Source organism: Leptosomus discolor, chromosome 16 (assembly GCF_034619465.1).
Source record: "Leptosomus discolor isolate bLepDis1 chromosome 16, bLepDis1.hap2, whole genome shotgun sequence".
Classification (NCBI taxonomy): domain Eukaryota; kingdom Metazoa; phylum Chordata; class Aves; order Leptosomiformes; family Leptosomidae; genus Leptosomus; species Leptosomus discolor.
The window spans coordinates 10017432-10042142 of NC_141406.1; the positions used below are offsets into that span (position 1 = coordinate 10017432).

Sequence of the window (24711 nt, forward strand, 5' to 3'; positions counted from 1 at the left end):
TGACAGCAACAATCTCCAACTGAAGGACAGAGACATAACAAATACAACTGACACTGTCAGCGACTTCAGGATGTTGGTCCGCAAAAGATCTTCCAGACCAGCTACCTTCCATCAAAGGGAGGGAGAAAAAACAGAAGGCTCATTCTACTTAGGTGCCATCAAAAAAAAAAAGTGTGGAGAACAAAACTCTCTTTCTGTGCTACATCCCAAATTCAGAACTTGTACTTCTGTCCCTGTAAAAAGGGGATATTCTCATCTTCACCAGAAAACTGCTGACAAAACACCAAGCCCTCACTGAAGTCTGGGCATCCCTGTGGATGTCTGTGGTGAGCAACACGTTCTTGCAGAGAATGCTGTTTCACAAGCCTTACTTTGCCATTACTGAGAAGTAATAATATCCCTGTGTTTATTTTCCTGGGCTCCACTTCAGTGACAAGGCACTCTGCTTACTGCCTTGGGAACAGCAGCTACACTGGTCAGGAGACCAGAGCAAGTATTTGCTGCGGGTCAGTGTGGGGCCCAAATGCCTTGTAGCTCTTGAGGTGTAAGAATAGGATGAAACCACTTAAGTGCCCTAGTGAGCCTACGCTGAGATGTTCAACCTGCCAAGAGGCTGTCAGGTAAACTGTAGTAAACAGCCCTTGTCAGCTGATCCAAGGGTAGATGCACTGGAGCACACCCGCTGATGTTACATGACAACACCATTTTGGAAAAGTTATTTAGGAAAAAGAACTTCTCCTCTTACCCACAGGTGCCACAAGTATCCCTCACATATGCCCAATCCAAATGACACAAGTCTGAGAGACCAAGCTGATTTATTTGGGGCCCATCTTGTAACTACCCCAGCTGCACCCATGCAGAGCATGGCCAGTGAGGCTCCCGTGAAGCTTTCTGTACGTGTCAGAAGACTTATTCCGTGTAAGCCTAGTCTTATCATAGATATTTCTTAATTACCTAGCTGTAGAGGGTGAAAAGTTAAACAGCAGTGCCTCACATCTGTTTGCAAAAGTCACCACACGACTTGGGATAAGTAGCAAGATAACAGCTTCTTGCACGTGTTGTGGTCAAACCAAGAAACACCCTGGAAGTTTTCTTCACAGGCACGTGCTCTCCAAGAAGCAGCTTCCAAGGCAGGCCATGAATATGCACTTATGAAATGTCCATAACAGCCTGCATCAATGCCAACTCACGGAATTTAAGAAATTTTAGATCAGCCTGCTCTGACCTCCCGAGTACCTGAAGCCACAGAATTCCAGTTATTCCCATCCAGAGGATGCTCACTTCTGTAACGCTTCACACAGCTCTACCACACACAGTGGCCATCTGCCACTCTCAGCTTAAAACATATCCTATGGCGTGCTTTAAACGAAAGCAGCATCCACAGAGATCTATGGGAAGGGAAAGTGCATAGTACCATTAAAGACCACCACGACCGTGGAAGCTGCGCTTGGCAGAGCACACACCATCTTGGGTTGTATCGAAGAGATGGGGCTGACCAACACAGTAACCCAGCCGAAATGCATATTGCATTGAAACGTGCACAGACACACGTCTTCCAGTTATGAAGACAAGGAGAATTAGAGTGCTTTTGGATTCAACACAGAATTACCTTATTGCCCAACGCTTGTAATTAGAAGGCAGAATGGGCTGGGAAGCTTACAAGCACCTCATTCAATGAGAAACAGGGGATTTGCATGCGCAGCTTGCCTCAGTGTTACAGGAACTACCAGCAAAAACATCTGAGGAGTCAGTGGGAAAGTAGACATTGCAATTAAATACCATCACACAATTATTAAAATAACTGAAGCGGCACAATAACCGCTCAATAGAGATGAGCTTCCTGTGTACCAGTGAGATGCCCTGGAAGAAATCTGAACTTTCCAAAATGAGCTTTCAGGAAAAAATCGTTATCATCAAAAGCACCCCAAGCACCTGCAGAAGCTGGGAGAGGAAATATCCCAAAGGAGCAAGTGGTGGAACGGAAAAATCCACATCATGCAAAAGCTGACACTTCTATCTAGGCTCTGGGGTCTGGAAGACCCAGATCTCTGCTGCAGAGATGGGAGTAACTAACTTCCTTGCTGCAGTCCCTTACTGACTGCTCCCTCTGGAAATCTGTGCCTGCTGGGGTTTTTTTACTGGCAACTGGCACAGCGATGTTAAGAGTAGAAACAAAAGTAAGAACGAATTTCCCAGTCACAACAGCTGCTTTTTACAATTATCAAGTTAAAATATTTTATTGGTAAAATCAGAGCTAAAGGTAACTTTCAAATTAACTCAGGCAAAGAAGGATCAAACCTTACCTCAGGCAACACTCAAACAAACCAAACTGGAGTAAAACTGAATTTTATTTGGAAAATACAATTCATTGTCACTTTCTCAAGCTAGCCACCAGTGTCCTGAGAAGTCTCATTTGATAAACAAGGAAGTGAGCTGTATTAATAGCCTAGCTAATTAGACAGTATGCTCCACTGTCATTTTGGGTTGGGTTTTTTTGGGCAGGGGGGCACAGGTGTGTTGGTGGGAGATGGTAGAAAGCAGAAGATGACAATGAACACATAGAAGCAGCAGTATGAAGAGGAAGATTTTCGATAAACCCATGTTTCTATAAATCATTTGGCCAGAAGCTGTGTTCTGGTTTACTTACACAACTTTGCCAACAAGAGTGCACAGCCCAGTGCTTTAACATCAAGGTTCATTTCACTTGCACGAAAGCTGAAGACTTCAGCTTTCAAAGCCTAGGCATTAGTAAAACCAAACTTGACTATCTTTTAAAAGCATTTCATTATTAAAATTTGCACTTGTTTTCAAGGAGAAAAAGGAGGTATAAAAAGACCCACAACATTTTCACTTGGTATTCATAACAGCATTTCACCACCAAAGATGCTCCTTTCAAAGCACAGCAATACCCAACAGATGCAAAACACCATCACTTATCTAAGACAAAGCACACTAAACCTGGATTTTTAAAAAACAAATGCCTGTCATTTCTACCTTACCCACATTTTAAACAAACAAAATACATGGAAGGTAGAATATTCCTTCATTTTCCTTCAAGTGCTAAATCCTTTCTGAAAATTCAAGTCCACAAATGTAATTCATTACCCTGTATGAATAGTACAACACACTAGCATCAAGCCCCAAATAATCGTTCCAGGGATATCAACACTAGCTGTAAGGCAAATGTAAATTTAGCTTTTAATCCTTCAATTTTTGCCATTTCCAGGCATCATGTACCTCAAATAAGGAGCCTGAAGTATTATCCAGCTGACTAGCTTTTAATTTGAACGATGCGAACAAACTTTGTTTAACCATGACCCAGAGCCACACATGAAATGAGATTAAAGTTGTCTCTTCACATTTAGTAATCTTCTAGTTAACATGCAAAACAACAAGAAAGCTACTTTAAAGAAAAAAATAGAGTCAGGCCAACAGAAAATAAGGGCTGTGTCTGACTGCAGCTAAGGAACTTGTTAAATGTGTTAGCCTCCTACTGCTTAGGTATTCAGGTGCAATGGGATTTTCACATGGGCTGGGATCCTGTACCCATGCAGTGGGCTGCACTGACAAACAGCTTGGGAGATGGAGGCCTGAGTCCAGCAATACTGCGTGACAACGTGCAAAACACGTTTTGTTCAGTGGTGGCAAAGACACACTTCGGTCTCACCAAAAGGTTCTTCAAGACACCACAGTCAGATACCTGTGCTATAGTCTGCAAAAGACCCTGAAGGTGGTAGTTTTCATCACCCCCACAACACTACTGGCTACAGTACAGTCACCCTCAATATACCGAAGCAAGCAACGTGTTCTGTCCTAGATGTGGAGACACCCTTTGGGGAAATACACTCTTGGGATCTTATTTTAAGCCAACCCTACAAAACTGCAAGACTTCAGTATAAATAGCTTTTTTCCAGCAACTAAGAAAAAGACAAAGCATGTCCCTAGTAGTGTTAAAAGACGTTTAACCTATAAGCCATTGTAACTAAAATATGTAACTACTGACAACAGCAACCAGTGACCTACATAGGAAAGACTACAAGACTAGCTTTTACTGTCATGGATTCTCAGTTTTCAAATGACCTCTTAGAAGAGGAGCAATGATACTGTTTATTTTGCAGGAATTAAAAAACAAGATATATCATCTGCTTAGTTAGACCTTCCACAAACCCCAGCAACTTTAACAAGCTAAACCAGTCAGTGTTTTCTTCCGAATACAGAGGATATTCTCCATATTTTTCTACTTACTGTGAAGATAGTCTGCCAGGTCACCACCATTACAGTACTGCAAACAGAAGAGAAAGCTCAGTTAATGCAAGGCAAATCAAAGATTAAAAAGAAAAACAGTAAACTTCATAAGGATGGCAGGCTTATCATGGTATTTAAACATAAATAGTCACACATATGTCACAATATGTATTCAGAAGTCAGCAGGAAAAAACCCCAACATTCCAGTGGGTTCTTCTTCTGTCCTATTTCCCCTACATACTATGATGCGTTATGATATGCCAGCACTAGCTAGCATGTGTACATCAGTGAGAAAAATAAAACCAGAACAAAGCAGAAGGTCACCACTGGAGAGAGCACCCAAGAAGCTGGTTGAGCAAAGCCTGGGAGCAGCTACAGCTGAAAACTGAAATTCCCCACATCATGTTCCACATCATTAAGGAAAGCCAACAAGACCTCAGAGTGAAGCTACAGAGGAAAGAAAATGTTCAAAAGGTTTGCAGCTAAGCTGCGTGGAGAAAAATTGCTTTCCATCTATCTCTGAAGTAGATACTACCCAGTAACACCCATCAGACATCTGACTGATTAAACCTGTGCCAGTACGACCTTCTGACAGTAGTAATATGAAAAATCCCCCTGGCTGCTATCTTCACCCACACTGCTCCAGTTCTCAAAGGCATGCAGCCGCAGATTACATTAGCAAATGCATCACACGTGAGACTGTGAGCAGAAAACACGGCTTGTGTAACAAGCTGGTCTGTTTAAAAAAGCTTTAAAAAAAAAAAGAAAAGGGAAAAGAGGGAGAAAAGAGGGTGGGGGGGTGTAGAAAATAATAATAAGAAGAAGGATAAGAGACACTCACCTCCATAACCAAGTAGACAGAGTTTGCCAGTTCCTGGGGAAAGAGAAAATGGAAGAGAGATTTATGCATTGAAGCGTTTCACATGCATTATAGCTGCTGCATTTCTTTTTAAATAAGTAAACTGTGCTCTATATCCAGTCTGAGACAGGGGGAAGCTTCATTATAGATTAATTCCTGGAGGATTGCTTACTTTCAAAGTGCCAGGTATTAAAGCATTTTATTCCTTTCTGTGTGTGCACCTATTTAACCAAGCAAATCTCCTGTAGCGTGGCTTGGGTCTTCATGTTCCTTTTGGGCTCTTGGGATTAACAACGGCATGCAACACAGATGATGGCACACTACTATCTTAGAGCCTTAATCATTTCCACATTTAACTTGGCCCTTTATAGCAGCTATGCCCACATGAGCAGCACTAGTCTGAACAGAGAGATAAGACCAACATAACTTTGGGACCTGCAATTCAACTCCACAGCTGAAAAGTACCCAAGAGATTTGAGGTCAAAAAAGAAAGATCTCAGGTCAAAACCACAACATCAGCCAATTAATTTCTACACATGCAGTAACAGAGTGCTATTATCGGGTAGCTAAAGCTTTCTGGATTATCATGGGGGTCAACACCAGCAAAGTCCAGGCCAAATGCTCATCTTCAAGTTTGCTACAGGTGCTGCACTGTGATGATGCTTACAGTCCGGAGAGGTTACCCCTAGCCTTAGCTGATCTTCTCCACTGGCTCTCTGGCCTTAGGAAGCATGTACGAGGCAGCATATCCATGGTACAAGCACAAGATACTGCAGAGAAGTACCCCACAAACATACAGCACCACAGAGCCTCATCATGGAACTTTGGTGGCTGCAGCACACACGTTGACACCAGCAGCTGCCTGGCACTTGTTTAGCTGAGCCACCAAACCACTGGCAGAGAACAAACATGAAGACAGTCAGATGTTTCAGCCTTGGGTAGACCCAGAAGGGTAAACAAGACTAAATCCTCTTGTTGAAACAGAAGTAAGACAGAAGCAGGCCTGCTATACAGAAACCTGTATGCTGGAAGTCACTCCTAAACTCAAGGCCCAGTCCTGGACAAGTGCAGACAGCAATTATCTGGGCGAGTGGAGAAGCTCTGAAAGCAACAGCACAGCAAGAGACTTCATTTCCATAGCTCCAGGGCAGCATGCCTTTACTTACAGGCTGTTTAGACACCTGCCTGCCTGATTCCTCTTCCGAGCCTGACTACAACTTCAAAAAGCCCCAGCATCCACCTTAGCAGCCTTTTAGTTTCCAAGCAGTCTCCACTGTCTGCGCTCAGGCCCTTTCATCTTGGTCTGCCCACAGGACTCTTGCCTCCCCTCAAGCCTGTACCAAGCTGCCTGCCTTTGTCGATGCCTCGAGTCCTCAGCATGTCCCATCATTTCTCTTGCAGTCCTCTTAACCTCACAATGTGAAATCTGAGTTTCCAGATGCTTGCTGGAAGACTGGTTGGAGGGAGGGGGAAGGAGAGGAGAAAGCTGAACTACCTGCAATTTGAGAGACTCAAACTACAGCTGCATGCAGCAGGGGCCACCTTCCACCAGACCCTGGGGCTCACCATCCCTGGCTCCTACAGCTGTTCTCACTGCCAAGCCCAGAGGAGCTTTTTGAAGGTCTCCTTGTTTGTCCAAAAAGCAATTTTCTGTGATTTTTCAAGGTGGCGTTTGTTGCATTTCCTTGCATGGTCAGTACTGCTTTAAACAGGCCTTGTTTTCCAATCTCTGCATTTAAAAGCAGCACATTTAAGTCATCCACTTTCACACATGCTTCAGATGAAGCGGGAAACGAGCCTGTGGTTAGAAGCACTAGCCCAGGGAAGCGGCACAAGAAGAAAACCCCAGACACTGTCACCAGCCTTGCACATCACAAAGCCCTGGTGGAAAATTCTCAGAAGCATTCAAAGCCCACCAGCTCCTGCTGTCCTTAGCAGGAACGGTGGAAGGCCAAGGTTTATGAAAGACACCCAGGCCTCTCACTTCTCTGGGAAGTCCAGCCACAGATGTACCAGAAGACGAGAGGACGCACCAGAAGTGTGGTACAGCTGCCCAGGGAACGACTGCAGGGCAGCAGGCCACGGAGCTCACTACAGGGCAACTGCCGGGCATGGAGGAAGTGTCTGAAGTGGTTTTTGCAGCCTACACCAAGTTTATCATTGTCATAGCAACATTTTTCAAAGGCACTTCTTGTCTAAACCTGCTGTGATCATTGCAGCTCGGCACCTCTATGCTTTACGTACAGTGCCAGCACGGTTTGGGGAAGCTTAGTATATTATTACCTATATAGAAAATGAAGAGGAAGCTTAGCTTACACAAACTAAGTCCAAAAGGTATTTGTAATAAGTTATTAGCCAATAATGTGCACTGTCCAGTTCAGTTGTTTTTCCACTGTATGTTATTTAAAGACCCTGCAAACAAACATCATCAAGTCATTGATTTTTGGCAGCCAGTGGGTACAGTGACTAGGGTTAAATAAGGACCTACATGGGCAAGGGAGATGCTCTGCTTGACTTCCACAGCAGCAAAATGACCTTGGTGGTTGGTGGTTTTATCCCACCGACATAGGGTGAGAGGTAAGAGGGCAATGCCTGAAAGCCTTCTAGGAGAGAAGTAGGTGGCTGCCCCAACCGTTCACTGGCAACAGCACCCTCTGAACATTCAAGCCTGACTAGGAAGCACTCTCCACCCTGCTGCACGCACACCCACCGCAGCAGAGGAACATTTAGCAAGTGTATTTTCAGATCGTAGTAGGGATGACACAACTTCCACATTTGCAACTCCAGCATTTCGAGACCCACTTACTAAAGAGATTTGTAGGAGTTTTGCCACCAAAACCAAACATTTATTCCAGGGAGGGCCCTGGAAACAAACTCTTTTTGGAAAAAGCCCTCAGCCAGTAGCTTATGCGGTTACAAAGGGCACAACTGTGTAAAGAGACTGACGGTTTCTCAAATGGGCTGATGGACTTTCTCAAGCTGATTCAGTAGCAGAAATTACTTTTCCATTTTATCCTTCCATGGTATTTGTGAGTTGTTAATTAACAAAACAAGGACAAAATACTGCAGGCCAAATTTTGCAGGCTACCAGTCTCTCTGAAAAGAAACAAAATGCCCAACCCACTCATTTCCACATCAGTAACAAGAATAGTATTACAGTTTGTTGTATTTCTGCAGAGGCTTATGTCCAAGAAGCGCTACAGATAATTTCCTCTGGACCTCTTACTCACTTGTGCCAGCCTGTGCAGCCAAGGCTAATCCTGTCACTAAACAAACTTGACAAAGGGAACCACATAGAGGCAACCCCCTAACTTTTCCTCTCATCACAAAATGCAGCAGTACCCTGAGCATGCACCGCAACAGCACCAAAAGGCCTCTGCCAAAGACATTGAGCTGATAATTAATCAGTCTGGATCACTGCCTGACTTGTAGTTCTTGCAGCAGAGGCCCCAGCGATGAAGTTACAATTTAATTGAGTGTAAAAATAGGCAACAGCCTCTACTGTCTACAAATAACACACATCTGCTGACAGAGGACAAAGACATGAAGAAACTTCATTTAGCAGTAAGGCATAAATCATCCCAGGACAGTGCTGTGTTGAAATCCCTCACTGGGACATGGACATCCAGACCCAGCAAGTCCTGTCTCCCTTTAAATTTTCTCTCCACCCATACTGGAAGGTGGCATGATCCTCTTCTTGGAAAGCATGTGCTTAGGTGTGTCCAAAGGGAAATGTCTGGGTGTACCCACAGTTAGTCATCCTCCCACCACAGCTTAAAAAGTCTGCAAGAGGAAACTTCCTTAGAGAAATCCTCCTCTGCACTCTACCCCAGCACCTAGCCTGCCACCAAGTTTAGAAAGACATTTAGGAAGGGAAAAAAAGTTGAAGATCAATTACTCTAAACTCTCCAAAATTCTCCCAGCCATGCAGTGTTATCGCCAATCTGTGTTGTAAGAGACACTGGGGTAAAACCAACAGAGAATGGCTCCCACCTCACACAAATCCTTTTTTCTAGGAAGACTGGGGATGCAGGAGGAACACGTTGAAGATGAACGTAGCTCCACTGTTATGCCCGCGCGCTTAGCATCGTGTGGCTGACAAGGCTCCCACTGCATACAGGAGAGAAGCTGTATGGACTCAAGCGCTCAAAACTGGTTTTGTCACTCTCCTGAAGAACAGCATACCATCGCCTGTTTGTTCACCTCCCTCAGATGGCAAAGGTTCCTGTTTGGTACCTCTCAGGAGGCATCTACCATGTGTTCATCAACACTGCCTCTCAAGCAGCACCCAGAGCAGCTGCCAAGCAAAGATAATTGCCACACACAGACCCCTCTAAACAGGGCTAGGACTCACCAATTGTACCAACACATCAGAAGCATAAAATAAAGCTGAGGGTCTGACAGTGGAAGATAAACTTGACACCAACTGAAAGCTAAGCGTTTCCGCTCCGCTTTTGGGTTTGTTTTTCTAAATGCTACTTCCCTTACTCGCTGCAGCAGAACCACAGCACACTGCATCCTCCCGTTTTGCCAGTGGGATCTCATGGAGTCAGTACCCTTTTGGCCTGTGGTCTCTAGTCATTGCTCTTCTGAAAGTTCTCTAGAGAGGGAAGAAACTTTTAAAACAGTAAAATCTCTTGGTATTATTTCACTCTGGCTCCCAGCAGCATGGCTTGAGCAGGCTAACCTCTAAAGAGGGAAAGGAAAACTGTCATGCTATGCAAGGATTATCTCTTAAGGCAACTATTTGAACGGAAGCAAGATAAAAGACAATAGTAACATCAATCTGAATTGTGGGAGCACCTGCCAATGTTCACCCTTTGGAAAACAGATCTAAAGCAAATAGCTAGAAGATATTCACATGCCTTTTGACCTTCGTGTGGAAAGAAAAACATGTCTCAGTCTATTGTGTTTCTCTGTTCTCTGGCCCTGGTCATTCTCTTCACTCCTTCTGAACCTTACCAATAAGAAACTCAGGAACATTTCAAGCAGGTTTCCAATTCAGGAGACAACAATTAACTCAGATGAAGGAAGAAAAGCAGGAAAGAAAAGTACTCATTCACTGCAGCATAATCTCCTCTCTGCACAGACATACAATACCACAAAACATTTCTCAAACCCAGAGACAGCTTCACAGCCAGACAAAAAGCACAGTTTACGACAGACTTTTGGGATTCAAGTCGTGCAGCCAGTGAGGTCCTGGACCATGAGAATTAGCATGTTATAAGGAACCAGCAGTCACTTTCCTCTTGTGTATGGGCTACACTGGAAGCAACAAATCTGGCACTATGATAGCAGTCACACATAAGCACGGTCCAGGAGATGATACGCAAGCAACAAATGCCATCATCCAACAGTCTACTCAATATCTTTTTCCATTGTGGCACATCCAGGTCCAGCAATAAAACCTACTGCTACTGACTGGAAAGTGTTATTACCATGCTCAGTAAATCTTTGACTTCCCAAAAGAACGAGGGCTTATGAGGGAATAAGCAAAGAAGCAAGACCCAGAGAGGCCCACATTTCTGCACTGGCTCTTGACTACATTCTTCTTCCTACAGACCTATCGGCTTGCTCCAGGATGCAGAGCACCAGCGGAGGCACAGGGCAAGCAGAAGGGAAGCCGTACAGCACAGAAGTGGCTCATGGCCAGCCTTGTAGCGGGTAGATTTCTGTAGGACCAGAAGAACAATGATGCCAAGAGCCAGTGTTATCCTATTCCAAGCACTATGGTATTCTCTGCTTATAAAACAGATGAGCCGTTCCAGGACAGGTCGTACTTCAGGGCAGACTAAAAACAGCAGGAAAGCTATCCTCTGGTTCTACATGGGCTTCAGGAAGGGAGGGAAAGTACCTCCCATCCCCCTGGCAACACTCCTAAAGTCTGACTGCATGACCCTCGAAAACAAACAAGACCACGTCATGTCCATGGAGCTACTGTTTGCCAGGCGGCTAATACCACCACAGAGGACAGCTGGTAAGACAACTCAATCCTCAAGTGACCTGAAGAAACTTCACCACCTCTTCCAGTGAGCTTCAAACCAGGCCTAGCTCTCTTCTCTCTCCACCTCCACCTCCAGGTGGTGGAAGGCTGCACTGCCCATCACAGCCCCACTGACTGGGCAGTCTGCTGTTGGCTTCACACAACTCCACTGCAGGCCTGGATCAAAGCCCTGGGATTCAAGGCACTTGCTGGATGACTGATGGCTACCGCGCTTGCCGAGAGCTCAGACAGGAAAGCACCACTCTCCTTCGGAAGCAGACTGGGCCTCTGCAGAGCAAGGCACTACAGCAAGTCAAAGCTGAAAGCGGCACCTGAGCATAACCACAGAAACCAGAACACAGGACTACCGGCATTTTAAGAGTATAGAGGCAAAGTGGCAGGTTCTGTAAGTCACAGAGTTTCAAGGCAAGGCCAAAAACATGCATCAGAGCAAACTGAAGACTCGTGCTGCTGGGACACTGAAAAGCAATCACTTCTTACAGCAGTCGTGTTTGTCTAGGGGTGATGCTGCACCACCTACACGAGTCTGTGCCCCCAGCTGGGCAGCTCCTGGGGAGGCATTACCATCTGACAGCACACAGCGCAGGTCACACCTGTACGCAGCAGCTGCAGCAGCCCAGCAAGGATGAGAGATTGTGGAGGAAAAAAGCAGCAGAATCCTGAAAAGTCTGGACTTTCTGACGTGGAGTGGAAAGTTGTTACCCCTTTGCCAACAGGCAGAATAAGACCTAGAAGCTTCTTTAAACAAAAGCAAGCTCCTTTTTGCAAATGCAATATATTATGTTAATGCTATCAAGAGAGGAAACTTCAAAATCCTAAAAAAAATTACAAAAACATCGAAGATCCAATTTGCTTTTCTATATTTATTCCTCATCTCCTTTCTGTATCACAGATACATTTTAAACTGAACATTTAAGGTTGAATGCCCCATTACCTTAAGCTCAGTCACATGTACTGGAATGAAATCCTTGCATACCATGAAGTTGCGCTTTATGAGCCTGCCCAAAGAGCAGGAGTAGTGGGGGCAGTGCTGTGGGTCGAGGCAGACAATAAGGCAGGCTACAAGAGTGACTGTTTCAGTTTCAATCACACACTCACTGAGACATATTCACTTACTGAGGTATGTGCAAACACAAGCAAAGCGACTCAGTCCAGACATTGGATTTTAGAACCAGTTAATGTAGTTCTATTAATAAAGTTGGGAACAGCTTGGGTTTTTAACAGTATCTCTCAAACACAATCTGATACCCTGCAGGACATTTTTTTTTTTAAGCAACTCTGGAAATTAGAGGCCAAACTTCCATGGCGTTTTCTATGGCAGCTGTATGACTGACTGGCCTTTGCAAGTCTTCTTTTACATCCATTTATTTCATACTTCATTTATCAGATTTAAGGAAAAAAACCTCACACAGCACAAAGGTGGCATAACAAGGAGTTCAAACAAAAAAGCATGGGTTTTCTTTCAAATAAAAACAGCCTTAATGTAAGAAGGAAAAAAAAAAAATCCAGTTACTGAAAGCCAGAGTAACATGGGCTTGAATCTGCAGTATTTAAAAGAAGAGAACTGAATATGTTTTAACATATTTAACATGGCTACAATTGTCAACTAAATGAAAAAAATCAGTCAAATGCAAATGAAGAAGCCCCCAGAGGGAAATTCGTCCAGCTGCCCAGCTGTGTGCACAGTGACATTAAGCAGCACACACACAGGGGAAACACGCAGCTTATGTGCTCCAAACCCATCCAGCACCCGGCGGGGCTGCGTCCCAGCCCTGCCTGACGCCACCTCACCCTCCACTGAGATCCACGGGGTTTCCCATCACGCCAGCAGCGCTCACACTCTGGGCCACCAGCGCCTATCGAGCCGGCTGGGAGGCTGTCCCTTCCTGGAGAGGTAAGACGCTTTGCTAAATAGGATCTCTAATGACTTAAAATTCTGCATCTTTCATTCCCCCCACCGGAACGACACTGTCTGGTTGATCTCTAGTGTGCCAGCTCAACTGACCTAATTCCTCCTGTTATTCTGATGCTAGGAGACAAGCCAGGTGCTCCTGTAGCCAGACATTATTGCCCTAAGCAACCAGTGATGCAGAATTTGATTCACTTCTATCAGCCCCCCTTGAAACAACCTTACTTAATAAACAAATGCAGCTTTGAGATCCTCACTTTGTATTTTGAGATCATCTCTTTGTGTTTATGGTGGTATTTAAGGCCTGCACATTATAAAGCAGGAGACATCACACAGTTAGAGCACCTCTTTGCTACACACTAAGCACAAAAGAGGTTCTAAAGCTATCTGTTGGCAGGGCTCTTTCATGGATTCTGCTGTGGACATTATGTAATTTCCCAGAGAGGAACCACAACATCTGAAGGCAATTAAGATGGTTTCTCTTAAGCAGAGCATGTTTACGTCTGTACCTGGGAAACATTGCCTTGGAAGACCAAATCACTCCTATTCACTTTCCATCAAGTTTGACATTTACTATTGCTACATGAACATGAGTAACAAAAAAAAAAACAAACAACACCCAAACACCACCCAAAAATCCCACCCAACCAACAGAAAACAACAAGCAAAGAAAGTACAAACTTATTTTGAAAACAAACCAAAAAACCTCTCCTTGAATTTGCAGATCAAAGACCACCACCTCCCCTGACCAGCCCTGCGCTTGGCTTCTCCTTTCCCACTGTATCTCGCTGTGTGCCACGTGATGAAGGCAGCGCACCTCATGGAAGACACAAATCTGCTTCAGAGGACCAGAGCTTCTCCAGGAGTTTCCCCAAAGCAAACCAGAGCCATCCAGCTCAGATGCCTACCACCAATGCCAACCCCACGTTTTCTGTTTGCAAGTCTGCCTGCTGTGCAAAAGCTTTTCCATTGCTATCAACAGGTGGGAAGGCAGAGGGTGCAGGAAAGGGAGAGGAAAGTGGCAGACACCTGAGAGTGAACTCTATCCTCAATTCTCTACACATGCTTGAGCATTAAGATGAGATTTTGAAACACACAGTTTTATTGCCATTTCACAGCTTAGGGTCATGTCCAGTCTGGCCAAAGAGTTAAATATTTTAATTTTGCTTTGGTTTGGACCTATAAATGAAAAATTCAAACAAATCCATCCAAATTCAGTCCCACCCGGCCACTAATCAGAAGGTGACCTCTTCCCATCCATCTTCCAAATCTCCACTTCCTTGCTTTGCTTGCTCCAACCAAATGTATTCAATCATTGCAAGGATTTAAACTGCAGAAATTTTCATAATTGAAACACTGATGGAGCTTCAAGAAGAGCAGCACAAATAGCACCTCCGCCGTTACCAGAGCTTTGCTGTCAAACTGCGAACACAACAGCCTACCAGTTTCCGATTACTCCTGGGAAACATTCCTTAATCAGTTATTATAGCCTGAGTAATGCTACCTTCCACAGGGGCTTCAGAGGCTATTAACTTCCACGTTGCCAGCTCTTCCATGACACCTTAATCATGTGAGAGGAACACAGGCATTTGCCTTACACATAGGATGAGTAAAACAGTGAGCATAATTTCAGAAATGCAACAAGACCGCTCCCTCTAAAAAAAGCTCATGACTCCTCTGATGTCTATTATTTAATGGTCAACATTTGCTACATGTTTCTGTGACCTGCAGAGTGGGGTACTCGGCTAGTGAGGCCAATATTAAACAGAAGTTCAAGACTATAAAATTCTCTACTCTCCATAAACATAGACATTTTTATCCACTAAACCCTCAAGCCTCATCCTACAAAACTACTGGCAGAGGGTGGTTGTGTTTTCATTCTTTCCCCCTTCTAGCTCTAAATTAAGCCAGATCCAGTCTTCAGTAACAGAGTGATTCCCTTCAACAGAAGCAAGGATGCTGACGGAGCAGGAGAGCAGACACCTCATTCTCGTCCACAGCGCAAACAGAAAGAGGATTGCTTGGCAGTTCAGAGAAGTCTGCACTTTACACCCACTCATCAGGCAACTTGCCAGCTTCGCTCAGGGATGGAATTAAAACAGGATTTAACCAGGCAGGCAGCCTGACCTCAGGAGTGCGATCTCCCAGACAGAGTGCCTCCTTAGTCATTCCAAGCGTCACAGTGGAGCCCTGTCTCCCGAGACAGGGCACCCGAACAGCAGTGCCTGAGGAACAGAAGATCCTCCATTAGATGGCAGGTGAGGTGGCGAGGCAAGGAGGTGACGCTGCAGCACCACTGATTCATCCAACATCCCATTCGTCAGCAAAGCGCTGCGGCAGAAGCGAGCGGTGCTGGAGGGCACACCAAAGGACGCTGCCGCACTCGGAGCTCCCGAGGTCCCGGGGGACAGCACGAGGCACGTACACAAGACATGGACTAGCAGCTAAAGGCTCTGTGTCAGAGAAGGGTGATGGTGCAGACAGCACAACAGAACATCACAGCCCAAGAGCCACAAGGACCTTCTATACAGCAACAACAGAACAAACCTGTTATTACTTGGCTCTCAAGACCAGCCAAGGGAGACCAATCATTAAGCTGAGAAGTGTTTGTTCTGCCACCTTAATCCATGTGCACATGAAAAACTGCACTGCAAGGACTCAGTGTTCTTTGTCTCCAGGAGCTCCAGGTGATACAGTCACCCCAGCAGAAATATTTTTGGCGAGTCTGTACTGCATGAGTGAGTTAAGCATTACCCTTAGCTCATCCCAAGCTGGTGAGTACAATGAGCCAACTTGGCACAAAATTATGGAAAGCAGACCCTGAGCTAACCTAGGCTTAACCAGAAACTCAGCACAGCGGTGCCCTACGTGACGTTAACAGCTATGTTTCTACAATCAGCCATCCCACCCATGCAAAAATTGGAAAAACAAAACAAAACACACCCGATACCCGCACAAGCAGAGTCACAGCTAGGCTGCTTTAAGCAGCAAGCTCAGATCACAGCACACAACTAGGGAAAACGTGCCAGTAAAATAATCCTTCTTTCTATTTCACACAGGAAAACACTTTCTAATATCTAAAGCACGACTTATGTCCAGGAATAGCAGGGTTTCTGCTCTAGCACCAACACAGCCACATGTGAGATCTTCAGCTGGCAAGTATTCAACCAACCTTCCTGGGGCAGCTGGCACAGCACAGGGAAGAAAACATACCCAGGACCTCCCATTGCCCCAAAGATCTTAGTTACGTGTAAGAACCTACTTCTTACTACTGCTGGAGGAAGCCATCTAGCACACAGTGCCCTCAGGATCTGACAAGTTCAAGAGGTGACCTTCCTGCCATTGAATTCCCTTAGCTAATCAAGATTCACATTCAATGTCCTGAGTCACAGAAGAAACCTAAGCAAGGCCCATACACCAGACCACATGCTACTGAGCTTCCAGTGTCAACATGCATGAAGAGTTGAGCTCATCCTCAGAATTCTGGAAACCTGTTTTCCAAGAAACTTCATCTCCAGACCAAGTCCTCATCCAGTGGAAACCACCATTTGTATCCTTGTTGTCATTCATTTCCACCTTTAGGAAGAAGAGCTCATTTGGCTGTCTTCAGAGTAAAAAGGCTTCTGGTATCCAGATGTCTCTCTAGACTGCTGTCCTCCCCTTGACTGCTGCAGTCTGGAGACCCCAACTCCAGCCCCTCTGCAAGGCAGCTGAGGAGACAGGGATTATCAGCAGTTAACTAACACACCCCACATGTGGTAGAAAAGGGTTTTTACTTTATGCCAGACATCTCCTGTGCCTCAAAGATCCACATCGCAACTCCATACAGCCACTAAATAGGCAATACTTTTAGAAACACAACACGATACGACTTACCCTCTTTTTGAGCAGAGGTTCTCACATCAGGCTCCTAGACTATTCACAGCACCTCTCATCAATACTTGAGCACATAATAATGGGAATATGCATATTTCATTTTGTGAGCCATTCTCATGTAATGATGCTGCTCTTAGAGGACTCCAGTGAGGGGATCTATACGAGTCCAAACACTGCACTTTTATGCATTAAACATTCACCGGTATCATTTATTCCTAAGAAGCTTCTTATTTTGTCATTATTTATGAACCAGTATCACAAAGATCTATGAAAATAAAAGGAACACAGCAATTTTCTGGATTTGAAGGATAAAATAAGCATGCCAGGGTGAGAGCTTCTGTCAGTATTAAATATCAGTACTGCAAGTGTCTGTCTGGGGCCAATCTGGCATTACATCAAAAACTGAGTTGTATGAGGCCTGGTTAGCATTAGCTTTTAACCAGGAAAACGCAGACGAAAGCATCATTGGGTGTAATCACTTGCTTACAGCCGCTGTGGTTTTGGCAACCGTTTCCTTGTAAGGAACACGCGAGTAAAAGTTAAAAGTCACTGCTGACACAAGGTGCAGAGGAAGGGACAATGTGGAACACAACAACCGACAAAGCTACAGGGCACCATTAAGGCTCATAGGAAATATTTTTTCTTTTTTCCTCTATGAATAGAGCAAGAAACCTCAATAAATCTCTTCAGTTTTAGAAAGCCTAAAAGTAAGGGCTCTGTTAACTGCAACTATGTCATTTTCAAGGGTAAATATATATGCAGCTATGAATGGAGCAACCAATCTTGTATCAGAGGAACAAAGTGAGTAGTAAGTAGTCTTTTCCACAAAGGAAGGAAAGGTGGGCAGAAGCCAGCCTTTCACAGAACTGCACTTTCACCTTTGCAGATAATCTACTCTCATACAACTCCTAAGCAGACACAGAGCAAGGCCAAACACTCAGACACATTAAACACACAACCTATGTGGGTGGAACTCATCAGACTGTGTCTGATGACCGATCACCTTACACCAGAGTTGACTCCACACCCTGGTAGTACTATACACATCCAATGCCACCTAAGTCATCTCATTTTGTCCAAGAAATCAAACTACCCAGGCCATACGAGGACTCTGACAAAGCTGGTAACGAAACATACACCTGGGCACGCCTTGAGCCTGGGATCATTTTCAAAGTCCCTGTTTTGTGGTATCTTACACAGCTTCTTGCTAATGTCTCACCAGGCTGCACTGTTATACACAGAATTTAACTAGAGCTGATTTGCCATCACAAAAGGCTAAAAATGCACTGCTGCAGTTGTAACAGTGATGAAATCACCCCTTTTGCAGGAAACATCTTTGAGCTGTTTCCTACCCGGTAGTTACTTGAAGCAGGGTGAGGAACAGAACATGAGCAGAGATTTTGGAAGATCTGCCATACTCAAATCCAGCAGCACGATGCTTCACACGATGCAAACTACAGAGGAAGCGCAGGAGCAGCCACTCACTCCCTCAACTGAGAAGTTATTAAGTAAACTTAGAAGGTACAGAGGAGAATGAAGCAGGAGGAGACCCAATGCCCCGAGCGGCCCAGCGGAAACCTCCCCAGCTCCCGTGCCGCTCCGCAGCAGCCCCAGGCCAAAGGCAAGGCCCCGCAGGGTGGGTCAGGCGCAGCGCTCCGCCGGCCTCTCACCCGAAGGGTATTTCCAAGAACCATTCCCGTTCCCAGCAGCCTCCCCGCTGTCCCAGCGCAGCCTCGGAGCCCCCCGCCCAGCTCCGGGGCACTCATCACTCCCCAAAGGCCGGGCCCCGCCGGCACCTTGCGTAGCAGCAGGGGGGTGACCCGGGCCCGGGGTGACCCGGGCGGACTACAGCACCCACAAGGCCTTGCGCAGAGGCCGTCCCGACCGGCGGGGACCGGCGTTCGGGGTGACGCGGTGGCCGCCGTAGCCAATCCGCGGGAGGAGGAGGAATGTCAACAAACACGGCGGCCTGCGGGACACGTGATACCGGCTCCAGATAAACCACCCCAGGGCCCCCCGGGGGTCCGGCGGCCCCGCAGCCCGCCCCGGCGGGTCCCAGTCCCCGGGGCGGCCCCCCCGCACGGCCCGCGGTCTCGGCACTGGGGGGCTCCATTTTGGGCCTCTAGATCCTGCGGTGCTTTTTTTTAAAAAAAAAAAAATAAAAAAGCACCACGAATGTCAAAGAAAACTTGCCCCAGCAAGGATTTTTTTAACTAAAAATTCAAGGGGGGAAAAAAAAAAAGTCATTGGATAACCTGGGTTTCAGAGTGTATCGGTTTTAGTGCCTTAGATTAGATCTTCAGCGCTGACTTTGAAGGAAAAAGCAACTGTGGGAAACCACAATAATCTAAAAATGTCTGCTGCGATTTTTAACACTTAGTGATAGCCACAAGGACAACAGAAACATGCAGATGAAAATCTTCTGGAACCGAAGACAATCATATGCTACAAAGTCATGCTCACACTATTTTTACACTGCCTAGGAAAAAGAGATTTCTTTTTAGGGAGTATAGCCAGACCAGAGAAGAAAAATAAAAGGTAGGCATGCCAAATAACTACTGCAATTTTATTTCTAACGTTTGAGAACTTGCAAGCTTCCAACACAGACATATTTACCACACACTGCATTTCACTGCATTACATCCTGGGAGCAGGAGCTCCCACCTCAGCTCCCAACTGTTCTCCAGACAGCAACTGATAAATGATCTGCTCTACCGCGTCTGTTTATCTTTCCCTAACTTACCAGAAGACTTTTTTTCTCCCCAGAATACACATTTGATTACAAAACAACTGTCAAAACCTGAAATTCCACAAAATCCATTCAACCTCTCCCAAATCTAGAATGCTTTACTATAATTCAATGTATTTACCTGGAAGTCATACAAGGCAACTATGTTTTCATGTTTCAATTCCTAGAAAAAGAAAAACAAAGACCATAAGCTAGGAGCAACAAAGGGCATACTGAACAAAGACTGAAGAAAACAAGTCAGTCTGCCTTTACCTTAAGTATTTTTATTTCCTTGCCCAGCAGAGTTTGAGATTTTGCAAGGTTCTTCTTGTTAATGCATTTCACAGCTACTTCCAGCTCAGGTTTCTGAAAGAGTGCATATGTAATTCAAAAATAAATGTAAATTTCACCATTAATTTACATTAGGATAAGCAGCCTCTTAACAGATTACAAATACTACTGAAATAAGTGTCTTGCAGCACTGGTAAAAGCCTCTTTATATCCTAATGCCTATCCCTCACTTGTTCAGACTTGCCCTTTCCTGAATTATGCTTGCCAGCCCAAGGTGAAAACCCCAAGGTTTAGGGGTTTGTTACTACTTTATTCAATGATTATCCTCTTATTTAATCACTAGAAATAAACGCAGTGTGGGAGCCGTGGCTTATCCCAAGCCCTAATGATGGAAAATCTACTGCTGGATTTCTTTCCTTTTATTTACCAGTGAGAGATTTCCCCTCCTCTTGGAAAAATTAAGCGGAGAAGGACAAAACTTCACAGACAGAAAAAACAAAACAACAAAGCAAGAGCCCTCTCCATACATAGACAGTGGTGGTGGTAGGGGGAGGGTTTCGCTTGTTTTCAAGGGCTAGTTTTGGCGAGCAGGACGCCTCTGCGGGCCCCTCGGCTGCCGGCCTCCAGCCCGGCTCTGCCCAGCCGCAAGGTGAAGCCACCTGCCCGGGTCCGGCTGGGACACACGCCTGCCTCCCAACGAAACTCCAGAGATAACAAGTAATAATAAATATATCTACTATCACCGGAGCTGCCCCAGAGTCCGGGGCTAATGCCCAGGCTAAGAATAGCCACCGCAGCCCATCGGGGAGGGGGTGACCGGGACACGGTGCCCAGTTCGGCCCAAAACAATCAATAGAAAACAGGAAAAAAAAAAGAAAAAAAAAAAAAGAAAAAGATTATTCACCTCTTTGTGCCTGCCTTTGAAGACGACGGCGAAGGCTCCGTGCCCGATCAGGTCCTTCCTGCTGAACTCAAACTTTCCCACCGTCTCCATGGCGCTGCGCCGGGGGGTCCCCGGGGCCGGCGGGGAGACTGCGGCCGGGACAGCTTCAGAGCTGCAAAGGGACGAGGAGGAGGAGGAGGAGGGCGTTGATGAAGGAGCTCCCTTTAAAGAAAATTAAACCTCTCCCAATCCAAACACAACGGAGCGCACCCCCACCCCCCGCTGCCGCCCTCACCACCCCCCCCCCCCCCCCGCGAAGAGCTGCCAGGAGCCGGAGACCCGCTGGCGGGGGGAGCCTCTCTCCTGTCACCCCCCGGCAGCTCAGCGCCGGGCTCCTCTCCCCCACCTCGCCCTCCTCCATGGGCTGCCTCTTCCTGCAGAGCGGCCGGGAGCTGGTCATTGTTAGAGGCCGGGGCGAAGTTGGCTCCTCAGCAGCGGGCCTTCCCCATCTCTTCCTCCGGACAGACCGGCGCGGCTCCTCCAGCTGCCGCTTCAGGCGGGGCTCCCCATGCCGAGCCCCGGCCCTCCCCGCCTCGCAGGCGCGGCTTCGCGGAGAGTCCACCTCAAGCGCGATCCACCTTAACGCCCGGTCCACCTTACGGGGAGCGGTCCACCTTAAGCGCGAGTCCACCTTAAGGGGCCGCCTGCGCCCCTCGACTGTTTCCACACGGCGGGGCCGGGGTTACCCCGCGGGTCCCGCCGCACGCCCGGGCCTCGCCGCCCGGCCGGGCCCAGAGCAGGCTCCGCGGAGCGCGGCGCGGCGCGGAGCGGGCGGGAGCAGAGCGGAGAGCGCCGGCCGCGGCGCAAGCGCGGTGCGCGGCAGTGGGGGAGGCAGGCGCGGCGCGGCGGCGGCCACCTGAGGCGGCGGGGGCCGAGCCCGACCCATTTAAAGGCGCCGCCCGCGGGCGGCCCTGAGTCAGCGGCGCCGTGCGGCCCCTCGTGCCCCTGCGGCCGCTGCTCCCGCGGCTGGGAACGGGAGGGCTCCGGCCAGCAGCCCGCTCCGAGCCTGTGGGGAGCCCTTCCGACAACTAAAGAAACGGGTCCGTTTGGGTGAATTTTTAAAAATTCGCCACAGGATCGGTGACAGGGCCCAGGCGGGGGCTGGAGGGCACAGGTGGGGCCCGGTCCCACCACCCGCAGCGCCCCTTCTCCCCCCCACAGGATGGCCCATCGCCTGCACATGCTCTGGCCCTTCTCCACACGCTGCTGTGCTGGGCGCTCACGGCCCTGCTGTTCTCTGAGGGGAACAAGGCAGACCTCCAGCTCGCCGTGGGCAGTGACGGGGGGCTCCCCCACTGCGCTGTCCTCAGAGAAGCCTTTTCCGGACGCCCTGCTCCGGAGCTCAGTGGGCGACCACTGTTGCAATGAGCAGCCTTCCCCAGCCTGAGCCTGCTACTCAGTTTTGGCCATCATCGGGCTCTCGCTGGACAGTAACCCACAAGCTTTGCCCTGTGGGTGCGGGCCCGGAGGTTGTTCCCTCCATGGCAGGAACCTCTCACACGTTTGACCCATCCCCTGCTCCAGGCTGCCTGAACCGCTCCTGCCAGCCACGGTGGTATCTAGACCACTTGCACACTCTCGTCTTATCAAAACGTCCAAAGCAGAATATCATATTCCAGCTGCAGAGGAAACAGCGTGCCTCACGGGCAGCACCCCTGCTCACACATACCACTCTGAATTTTGCTTTTTACACAATTGTGTGGTATCGACCTGTATCAGCACAGATATCCCAAACACCAAAGACGCACTGCTCTTACAATGCTGGCGGCTCTGCAGATACCCAGTGCAGGGGGTGATCGCCATCATGACGCTGAGCGTCTGCAGTTATCACCGGTTTCAGGAAAAATTAGGAACAAGCAGCACCTCACAGCGTCAGGCCTTGTTTTGTACACAAAAGCAGTGGCTGACTGATACAACATCTGGCCTGTGGTCTGTTGCCCTTGATTGCTGGATAACTCATGTTCAGGTACCATCCTGTGCTTAAAATTTTGGTGGAAAAATGACAGCGTTTGGTATATGTTTATTTGATATAAAAGGAGCAGTGCCTGACTGGTAGTAATCTGCATCTCAAATTCCAGCAGTTATTTAGTGTTGGTGGGAACTGTAAAAGTGATAAGGGTATTTTTCAATCCGAATTTGATAACAGCATCTGTTGAAGTGGCCTTTAAACCGAAACAAGGCTAGAGTACCTTTGTGATTTCAGCAGAGACGAATTTAAAAATTAATTTTTAAACAATACCGTATACTTAAGTACTTGCTTTCTTTCTGACTTCTAGGCCTGTGCCTTTCACAAGGTCTACAATTTCATGCTTTCGTCAATGATCACAAGTGGTTAATTCAAAATTTAACAGAGAAGCCAGTAAAAATGGCAACCACCACCAAACTTGCAAAAGAAATCAAGCTACAGACACAGGAATTTATTTTACCAGTTGTTAAAAGCCGCGGTCTCTAACGCAGAAGATAACAGTTGCAAAAGTTTAAAGCGGGAAGTGAAGAAAATGTTTTGAAACTTCTCATATGATTTCTAGGCAGGCAAAATCTTGTATCCCCCGTCACTGACGAATGGCCAGGGCACCATGGTTAGCATGTGCACTCTTGCAAGAACTGCGGTAAAATCTCTAGTGACCACAGGTGTTTCTGCCTTTGCTTTCCGAGCGCAGCAAAGACGCAGCCCTAGTGCTGGGCGAAGGAGGAAGGTGATGTGGCTGCTGTTCAACTAGAGGCCAAAATATCACAGTGATGAATGGTCTTTGTTCTGTGCTGAGTGTGCTGATTTGTTCCTTCACGTGCTATTGGCTGTGGAAAAAATGTTTAACTTAAATTGGTTTTGATTAAATGTGGGTCTGAGGTATCTTTCTGCATGCAACTATATACAGAGCCAGGTGGCAAAAAGCCTCCTCTCTGCTGACGTTTTATTTTTATTCTTTTTAAGCAGACTCACTGGGTAGCTTTCTAGTGAGTACATGGAACTTCAAAATAGTGTAAGATCTGTGAAGGTACTCAGCGGTCTCCAGAAGGATCAGGACCAAGTTGTGCTGGATGCCATGCGCACACACAAGGCACGGCGCTTTCTTTGAACTGACAGTTTAACATTTGAAACAGTTGAATGTCTCTCAAATGTGTCTTCCAAAAATAGGCTAGTGAAAAGATTTCAAACTTCTACAGAGATTTAAAAACTTACCCAAGGACGACTAATGAAATGTGATGCCACTTGACAGAAATACAGTTTTGAGATGTTTGGAGTGCACTCTGCAGACACATGGTATTAGCAAAACATTTGTTCATTTTGGAACAAAGAGGGCTGAAAAGCTTGATAATTAAAAGTAGGATTCTTCAAATTTTTTTTTCTGTGGTTTGCTGATTAAATGCTTATGCTCTATCAATTCTTCCCTGATGTCCACAATTCAGTGAGAGTGTGTTTAGGCCAACATCCAACCCATGCAAATTCTGTTCTCCTCCCACAGTCTCCCATTTGCTAATGATGAAAGTACTACCACCAGCACGTATTCAACTACTTCCTCAGATGGAGGCATTAATCTTTGAAGGGACAGAGTATGTCATTCAATTTACTAATGCAAAACATGAGTGGGGGAAGATCTACTGCTGTGATTTACAGTGGGTGGAGAGAAATATAAGCGTATACTCAACTGTGGGAAAGATTCAGATATTCTCTTGAAATTATTTTTTTAATTTAATGCAACTTTATTATTTTCTTTTTTTTTTTTAATTCACACGTGAAGCAAAGGAACAGACAACCGATATCCTGATGACTCAAATGATACTCTTTTCCAATACCATGATTTAACTGGTAGCCATAAGTATGTCTGTTTCTACCTACTGGAATCCAAAAGTGCCA

General features: G+C 46.5%; 1 protein-coding gene across 2 annotated transcripts in view; it reads right to left on the bottom strand.

Moving 5' to 3' along the window:
• The window catches only part of ULK1 (unc-51 like autophagy activating kinase 1), a 79693-nt gene extending 58373 nt beyond the window's left edge, over positions 1 to 21320 (bottom strand). The window contains exons 1-6 of one of the 2 annotated variants that reach the window (XM_086474041.1): positions 21202 to 21320; positions 20817 to 21017; positions 19895 to 19987; positions 19764 to 19805; positions 5087 to 5119; positions 4246 to 4282 (exon numbers count right to left, since the gene is read on the bottom strand). In XM_086474041.1, coding sequence (XP_086330167.1) covers positions 4246 to 4282; positions 5087 to 5119; positions 19764 to 19805; positions 19895 to 19987; positions 20817 to 21017; positions 21202 to 21255 — 460 coding nt within the window. In that variant the 5' untranslated portion in view covers positions 21256 to 21320. Of the gene's footprint in view, positions 1 to 4245; positions 4283 to 5086; positions 5120 to 19763; positions 19806 to 19894; positions 19988 to 20816; positions 21018 to 21201 lie in introns of those variants that run through there. The other variant, XM_086474042.1, reaches the window with a different exon arrangement.
• Between the last annotated feature and the right edge of the window lie 3391 nt (positions 21321 to 24711).